The sequence below is a fragment of the Hyperoodon ampullatus genome (assembly GCF_949752795.1).
Source record: "Hyperoodon ampullatus genome assembly, chromosome: 2".
NCBI lineage: Eukaryota > Metazoa > Chordata > Mammalia > Artiodactyla > Ziphiidae > Hyperoodon > Hyperoodon ampullatus.
The window spans coordinates 161,455,730-161,464,484 of NC_136915.1; the positions used below are offsets into that span (position 1 = coordinate 161,455,730).

The 8,755-nt window shown below is 56.5% G+C and overlaps 1 protein-coding gene across 1 annotated transcript; it reads right to left on the bottom strand.

Annotated features, from left to right (window-relative positions):
* Window positions 1–7,289: 7,289 nt before the first annotated feature.
* Window positions 7,290–8,388, bottom strand: FAM163A (family with sequence similarity 163 member A; the record flags this gene model as incomplete). The annotated part of the gene is made up of 2 exons (XM_079696495.1): window positions 7,290–7,700; window positions 8,296–8,388. The coding sequence occupies 2 exons, from the start codon at window positions 8,386–8,388 to the stop codon at window positions 7,290–7,292; spliced, it is 504 nt and encodes a 167-aa protein (XP_079552621.1).
* Between the last annotated feature and the right edge of the window lie 367 nt (window positions 8,389–8,755).

Consider the following 8,755-nt stretch of genomic DNA (forward strand, 5'->3'; position numbering starts at 1 on the left):
AGAAAGAATTCAGAGGATGTTGTGAGGAGGGTCAGGCCTCTGCTGTAATTTCAGGATGTTTGATTAGACCCTGAACACAGATCTTCTCAGGGGAATGATCTTTTGATAGAAATAAGGATGGAATTCCCAATGGGTAGAAAGAAAACCTCTGGCCCAAGGCAAAACGCAGCCCAGGAGGATATGCAGATATTGGGATGGGTTGGCGTGGATGTGGGACCTGGCTTGTACCTGCAGGCAGGCCAGCACAGGAGCCCTGTGTGCCTCCAGGGCCTCAGGTGCCCAAGGCCGGAGCTGGATGGATGAGCTATGTCATCTTCTGTTGAGACTTGGAGGGGAAGGTGATCTCAGATGCCCAATGAGATCCAGCCACCCGGCTTCTGGATGTTCACCCCTGTGAAGACTGGAACTGTCCTGCCCACTGGGTGGAGTAGGCCTGGGAGCCAGTGAGCTCAGGGAGAAGCCTGCCTCATCTACCTGCCAACTCCTGGCTGTGGCTGTGGTTCCTTGCTGGGGGTAGTGGTGGTGATGGTAGTGTGTGTAGGAAGGAGGTGGGGGGGATGACAGGATGGAGAAGAAGTTGGGAGCCAAGTACTCCCCTGGAGGCCTGGGCAGATTGTCCCCAAGATACCAGCCACCCTTGGTAAAGGACATCCTGGGGAAGCAGGCTTGCCTGGGACCGTGGGGGGCAGTTTGCTTGAGAAAGAGGGACTTTCGCCTTGATTAGGGCAGGGGCCCCGAGTGAATGTTCATCTCCTAAGCTTCAGGAAGAGTTCACGGCTGCCCAACAAATGGGTTAAAAGGCAGAAAATATTACCCTTAAGAATATTCATGATAAGTCTGTTATTCCTGAATGTATTTGAATTTGTTTGTTGGACAATGCTTTCACAGATTTGGAGAACGTTGAGATTTTTCAGAGCCTGTGTGTGGTTGCTTTTGATGATCTTGCCTTTTAGAGATTAGAAGGTGGAGGTGCCATTCTCCACCCTCCTCCCACCCTCACCCAGGACCCTGCCCTGCTCAGGAGTCCTGCCTGAGGAAGAGTTCGAGAGAACCCTCCCTGGGGGTTGAGTCATGGCCTCCTCAGCTACACTGTTACTGTGGGTAACAGTGGGTTGTCTGGAGATGGCCTCTCCCTTTGGTTGGGCCCTATGTTCGAGAAGAGTTCAGAAGACTTTGTGAAGAGGTTCAGGCCTCTGCTTAACCTTGAGTTGTGTAGTTAGATCCAGAACAAAACTCATTATCAAAGTGTCAACATTATACTTACAGGTTCTCTTTCCTCCCATCTAAAAAGTACCCTGTAAAAACCCTTAAGCAAAGAGGAAAGAGGGAAAGGCAGGGGCAGTATGATGTGGCCCGATGAAGCCCTTTCCCACCCACAGCAAGACACAGACAAGGGACGAAGGCAGACAGGGCAGGAGGTCAGTGGGTGATGCTTGGTGGCTGTCTGGTTCCGGCTGGCCGTCTCTCTCTAAGGGCGCCTGTGGAGGGGGCCATGGGAATGGTTGGATCTTCTTCACAGAACTAGCAAAATTAGGCCCCAGAGTCTTATTTCCTAGATCTCAGTTTCCTAGCACCAGCTGCCTTAGCCCAGCTGCCTTAGCCCATCTTGAAGTGGAAACAAGTCTGTGGATACATTTCCCCAAATAACTTAGAATTATATAGAAAACTTACCTAAAGTCACACTTTAAGTATTGTGGCAAAAACAGATGAACAGCAACACAGCAGGGTTGCAGAGTCAGCTTGGCCTTTTGTAAACTGAATAGAGAAAGAGGACTTTGATTTTCTTTCTTAGGAAGTTTACACCCGCAGATAGGAGGGATGGAAGTGATGATACAGTGGTTAGCCAGGGAAATGGGAGTCCCCTGTGGCCTGTGGGTTAGGGTGTAGCGCTCAGCCATCATTTCTCTTTGTTCTCCGTGGATCCAGGCGGGGTTGGGGGGGTGGATTCAGGGCCAAGTGAAGGTGGGTCTATAGCGCTGGCACTGGGAGAGGCAATGGGGATGTGGCAGGTCCAGTTCTCCTGGTTTCCTAACTCTGTGAAGATGCAGGTGGTGTCCTACAGAAGCACATTCCCACCCCTCCCAGCCAGACACTGGGACTCCCTCCCTCCTGCTCTTTCTCCCGCCCTCACCTCCCCACTAACACCTGGGAGCAGAGCAGCCAGAATGTCTAGCAAGTTCTGAGGGAGGCTCAGCAGGGCCAGGGATGGACAACCTGGGGAGTCCAGGCTCAAGAGGAGGAGCTGGATGTCCTCTGGACCCCTTCTGACCTGACTTTCAAACCCAAGCCTTGAACTTGGAAACCAGTGAAATATGCACAGCGCCAAGCTGAGAGCTGAGCTGTTGTGTGTATGAATATTCTCTCCCTCATTCGTACAACTTACTGGTGCAAATGTGAGGCCAAAATTCGTCCTAGGTTGACAGGACCCTTGGTCCCTCAAAGAGTCACAAGCAGTTATGAGGGAGTTTCCAAATGAAGGGAGAGGCAGTTATGGGCAGAGAGGTGGTCCTGGCAGCATCTGGAACAGGCAGGGAGAAGTGGTGAGGGAGGAGAGGCTCTGGAAGGCTCGGGGGAGAGATGAAAAAGAGCCCAGAGGAGGCTTCCACCCTGATGCCTGAGCAATCCCAGCTGCCTCCACAGCTCAGACTTGAGTCCCCACCAAATCCTACTAACAACAATGGCTACCCTGTGCGCCAGGCTCACCTAATTTTCACAGCCATGGAATAAGGTAGGTGTCATGAGCCCAATTTCACAGATGAGGAAACCGAGACACAGAGAGGTCCAAAAAGTTGCCTAAAGTCACACGGTAAGTGGTGGAACCAGAGTTCAAAGTGAAGTCTAACACAAAACTCCACCCACCCCCTGGCCACCAGGACTAGATTGCTGGGATGTTAGGTCACAGGGAGAGAGGAGGCTTTGTGACCCAGCAGCTCTTCCTTCCCTGACTCCTGTGCTGCTCAGCACGACACCAGCTGTGGCTGGGGGATGAGGGGCTGGATGGTGCTGTGGGCTGGGCACCCTGAGACACCCAGAGGCCTGAGGGGCAGACAGCATCTTTCAGAGGCTCGCGTGCTACTTGGGAGGGAGACGCTAGGCGGTGGAGGAGGGATGACCATTGGGGCTGGGGGACTAAGGTGGAGAGAGAGGCCAACAGACAGGGGAGAAGAGCAGTCTACACCAGGCTGAAGAGGGAGGGAGAGGTTACTAGTGTCTGGGGCTAGGTCGGGCCCAAGGTTGGGCCATTTCCATTCTGAGCAATTCGAGCTGGGAGGAGAGCTCTTGGTCCTTCCTTTTCTTGCTGCTGCGTTGTTCAAGAACCCTGGCCTTAGATATCTATGGTTTGGGGACTTCCCTGGTGGTCCAGGGGGTAAGACTCCGTGCTCCCAATGCAGGGGGCCCGGGTTCGATCCCTGGTCAGGGAACTAGATCCCACATGCATGCAGCAGCAGAGTCTGCGTGCCGCAGTGAAGATCCCGTGTGCCGCAACTAAGACCTGGTGCGGCCAGAATGAATGAATGAATGAATGAATGAATAAATAAATAAATATATATTTTATAAAGAAGATATTTATGGTTTGGTCTTCTCGCCCTGGAAATGATCAGCAGTCTCTGAGCAGCACTTCTAAGCACGAGGGTAGAAAATGGCTGGGTGTGCTTGGGGCTGTCAGAGAGAAGAGCTGGGGCAGGGCTGTCACCCCACCGCATGGCCTGAGGTGCTGGGTGACAGGCTGGCATGGGCGTGGCCACTCTGGGGGGGGCAGGGGGATGCTTAGGGCTGGGGTAGGTGCAGCAGTGATGAGAGGGGTTTGCCTCGGGGCTTTTGTTTCCAGGGGACAACTGGTGACAGAGCCGCAGCCAGCTGCCCCCCAGCTGAGGGTGAAAGGCCTGCCGGGCCTCTGACTCCAGAGGCCTGGGTGCTGCACGGCTGAGGCCAGGCTGCCGGCTGCCCAGCCGGCTGTGGAGGTGCGGAGACGGGGAGAGTGTCTCTTCCCCACACACACGCATGGGCGCCCCCGCAGCCCCACCTGCACCCTCATCCTCCCCGAATCCTCCCTTTCACTCGGAACCTGTGTCCTGGTTCTCCGGTCCTCACTCCACACTGCTCCCGTTTCTCCCATCTCTGCTGGGGCCTGAGCTGAGGAGCTGGTCCCCCAAATCTCTTCTCTTCCCTCCTCGGACTTTAGAGCGGGGACTTTGACCCGAATTACAGGTAGGACCCCAGGGGCCTGGACAGTGAGGGTGGAGTGGAGGCAGGTTGCTCCCCAGGGCTCCGCATCATTGCCTGAGCTCCTTCCAGCTCGGGGACAGCAGTGGCTACCCTTCAATCCCCTTTCCCAACAAATGCCACATCCTTCCTGGATGAGAGCTCCGACTGAGGCAAGGAAAGGGATGGGGGGGTCGGGTGGAGGACACGGTGTCGGGGTGGACATGGCAGAGGGAAGCAGGAAGGGGGAGGAAGCTGGTAGATCTCAGTGTTGAAAAAGGACATTCTGGGCGATGAGAAGGGGCTTTCACGCTTACATCCATGCCCAGCTGCCCCTTCCCCAGGTAAAGAACAGAGGACCCTGTGGGATTTCTATGTCCAATTCCTCCTTTATTTCGACATTCACTTAGTTGTGACTCCAAGTTATCAAAGATGCAGGGCAAGAAATCTGTAGCAGGAGCAGCGAAGTGGGGGTGGAGCGAACAGGCGGAGAGAGCAGGGTGTCCCCTGCCTCTCCTCTTCCTGTTTAGCGTGCAGTTTGAAAAGTGTCCACATAGTGTCCCAGAGCACAGACTCGGCAGCTAAAAAGTACAGTGTGGTTGAGTGGGGTGAGCTTCCTCTTCCACAGGCAAGGCCCTCGTGGCTGCAGGGAGGCGGGCAGGCAACCTTGAGCCTGTGCCCTGAGCAACGTGCGGCTGTGTGGGGAGGGCCGCGGCCACCATCTCTCCAATGCCCCAAACTCAGATTTTGATGTGTGGGTTGATTTAGGCTGGGAAAGCGCTAGGAGGAGACGGGATTGCACGAGATGCTTTTCACTCAGGGACCCCGACAGATCAGGGCCACGAAGCAGGTGAGAGTTGACTGGATCTTGATCTCTCCCAAGGCGGGCGGTACTGGAATGTCTGGGTGAGGAGGGGCAGCCCCTGCTGTGGTTGTGTGGCCGTGGAATCAGAGGGCGGCAAGCAAGGCCCTGGGGCTGGTCATCAGGAAGTGGCGAGGGCGCCCAGGCCCAGCAGCTCGTGTCAAGGGGGCGTGCTTAGCCCAGTAAGGGCTGGTCCCTCCCGGCTCTGAGACAGAGCTCATTACCCCACCTAGAGCTGTCTCCTGGTAGCAGAGAAATGTTATCATTTGAAGTCACTCAGTAGGACGGTCAAACATGTCTGCTTTCCACTGACAGTTAAAATGGTTTTGCCGGCGAACCCTGTGTTTTACTGTGGTCTTTCATCCATTAACACACATCCCTGCACACAGGATCAGGCAGCTGGCAAGTGCATCCAGCCCCTGCCAGGACTGGGGCAAGAAAGTGTGGTCTGGCCGGCAGAACTTTTCAGGGAGTGCTGGCTTCATGGAGCATTAAAGGGTCCTCAGAGTCCACCTGGGCAAGTCTCATTGCCCTGGAGAAAATGGAATCTCAGAGGAGATAAGAGACTGGTCCTAGAGCTCCTCTGATTCTCAACCCTGTGAGCCTTGATTACAGATTGAGATGCAAGGTGACAAGTGCCCAGAGTGATGCAAAAGGTGCGGCGCATTCTCTTCCCCTTCCCCAGCTTCACCCTCCCTGTCGCAAATGCAAAAATCAAGATCTCAGCAGAGGGGCCAGCTCCCTCCCTGCCCCACGCCCTGCAGCATTCAGTGACGCAGGAGAGTCCGGGGGACTAATGCCCTTAGGAGGTGGGGGGACAGCCACCCCTTACTGCAGAGGCAACTGGGAAACTCATCAGATGCATTCACTCAAGCAGCATAAGGCCACAGCTGAGTTATAACTGGGAGTTGGACCGGGGCTAGAGTGACACAGCAATAAACAGGCCCCTGTCCTGTGACTGGAGGGTGGGTCAGCGGAGGGAGGGCAGCCAGCACGGAATCTGATTGCTAAGTCAAATCCCTCCCATCCTCAGAGAGAGGGGTGCCATCCGTGGTGAAACGAAGGGGTCCTGCTCTGTGGCCTCATGGCTGGATGCCCAGGGAGAACACCAGGTCTCTGGAGGGGCTTCCGTGGCTTCCATGTGGCAACATTATCCCAGGGGGAGACTCCGCAGGCTCTCCCTATACCAGCCAGCTGGCTGCCGTGCGGATTGGCCGCCACCTTGATCACCTTTCGCTCCTGCTGTCTGGAGTCAGATTTTTCTTTCTAGTTGGTACATCAGAGACCCTTCCGCCCTGCAGCTCCTGCAGGTGGCAAAGTCCTGGTGTGCGCTGTTGGTGACAGGCCTGTGTGCACACACCTGGGAATGCACACGTCCTCGCAGGGCTGCATCCACACACAGTGCTCAGCATGGCGGACCAGGGCCCCAGAGAACATCAGCAGGCTTTCCTTTGCTAAGCTACTCAAACTCTAGTAACATAACTTGCAAAAGGTTCTCCAGCCAGGGCAGCTGGTTCCCGAGGCAGAGAAAGAGGATTTGTGGGGAGACAAGGCTAGACATCCATTTTGGGTGCATTCCTCACAAATAACCTTATGCCACAGCCTTCAAAGTCCAGTCAACGTGTTCTGTGAAGACAGAGGCAGATGCAGATGTGACGTGTTCAGGAAGCAATATCCGTGTTGGAACAGCTACAGGGAGTGCAGTCTCTAGAACAGGCGAAGTACAAAACTAGATTGTGAACTAGCTCTTGGATTCATTTCAGCAAGCAAGTCCTGAAGAGTCCCTTTAACCTCATCCTCTCCCTTCTCGAGTTCTGGCCTCTCCCTTTGCCCTACACCCCACTTTCTCCTTTCATCCCCCAAGGACTCCAGAGACCTCCAGAGCCTTTGCTCAGCTTTTCCCTGGTCCGGCAAAGCCAGGGGACTGAGGGAAGTGAGAAGTTGGTGGCAGTGCTGGCACTGGCCAGAGGACAGTCCCAACAGAGAAACTGTCTAAGCTGCCAACACGACCTGTCAGGCCGCCACCTGTGGACCGCGGGGCCAGGCCCTGCCCTGGTTCTTAATGCCCTCAATATCCTGAATCCAGGTGAGCCCTCCACTGTGGGAAAAGGAAAGCCAGGAGAACTGAGACAGTCCTTGTGGGCCGTGCTGGGGGGGTGTCGTCCGCTGTCCCCATTGCTCCTGCTGGGGCAGCAGCGTTGGTGCATGGTGCGGGTGGAAGGGGTTACACGTCTGTACTAATAGCCCTTGGATTGGTGAAGGCCTCATGGCCAGAGCCTGGCCACGTCATCGGGTAACTCTGGGGCGCTGCCACTTGGAGGGATGGGGGTCCCCCCTCCTTGTAGTATGTGGGAGCAAAGGAGAGCCTCTCGCCTCCGCCCCCGTTGGGCAGCATGTCAGCCGTCCGTATGTAAAAGGGAGAGCCGTATGGGGAGCAGGCAGTGCAGTGGCTGGCCGCCACCCCGCACGGCTGGCCGCAGGGCTCGCTGGTGAGGGGCGCCAGGCCGCCTCGGTCGTCCAGGGCCCGGGAGCTGCAGGCATTGCAGGCGGGCCCTCTGCGGTGTGCGGGCAGGTGGTGGTCCTCCTCCTCTTCCTCGCGTGCATCCTCGGCTCTGCTCCTCCTGCAGCAGTAATACTGAGGGGAGAGTGGGGAGGGCCGCCTGAGCGCCGAGCGCCCCGCTCTGGGCGTGCACAGGTGCCACTGAGGACCCGGCGCCGGGCGCTTGGCTGGCCCCAGAGAGAAAACTCAGCACCAGAGGCCCACGGTCCACAGCGATGTCCTCCCAGCCCTGCAAGACCAGTTCCTTCCCTCTTCCTCCCCCTACTTCCTAGTGCATTGACTGCAGGCGGAGGCTGAGAGAGGCGGGGAGGCAGAGAGGGAGGGACATACGGATCCTACTAAGCACAGGCGGGGGTGCGGGGAGCTGCTTTCAGAGTCTCCCCACACGGTGCCCTTCCCAGCATTCTTGAAATCTCAGACACGCGGGAGACACAACACAGTGACCCGGTATTTTCCCAGCTCACCCTCTTGGGTGCCCGAAGTGTGCAGGGCGTGAGGTGAACATATAGCTCCCTTCTGACAGCCCCCCAACTCCCAGCCCCCTTGACTTACGCCTCCCACATTCCACGGCTTTGGGCTTTGTCGCGCCCGCAGTGGGCCTCCAGGTTCTGCCCCCATGGTGGGGAAGTGGTTTGCTGGTGGCCTCTGGCCACAGGCCCAGGGGACTGACCTGGAGCCTACAGTAGCACAGGACGGCGATGATGCAGAGGAGAATGACCGTAGCTAGGATTCCGCCAGTGATCACAACCGTTCCCGCTGTCATCCGCCCGACGCCCCATCAAACTCTGCAAAGACGTGTGCGGAGAGGTGAGGGGCAGCTGCCCCCCTGGGCATGGGGCCGGGAGCCCTCCTGGAACTTTCTCAGCTGAAGGCATGGGGGACCCGAGAGCAGGGAGGGCCCTGGGCACTGGAACACCAGGGGCTTCCTGAAGACAGAGGGTAGCTGTGGCCTGGGCCAGCCTAACCTGGGGGGCTTATAGCTGCGGAAGGGAAGAGAGGCGGCACAGAGCTAACTGAAGGTGTGATTCTGCTCCCTGTTTCCATCCAGTTGCAAAGGTTCTTGCTGTCTTTCTGCTTTAATTCTCTTCTCCCTCTCCTCTCCGCTCTCCCCTCTGTTCACATCAGGCTTA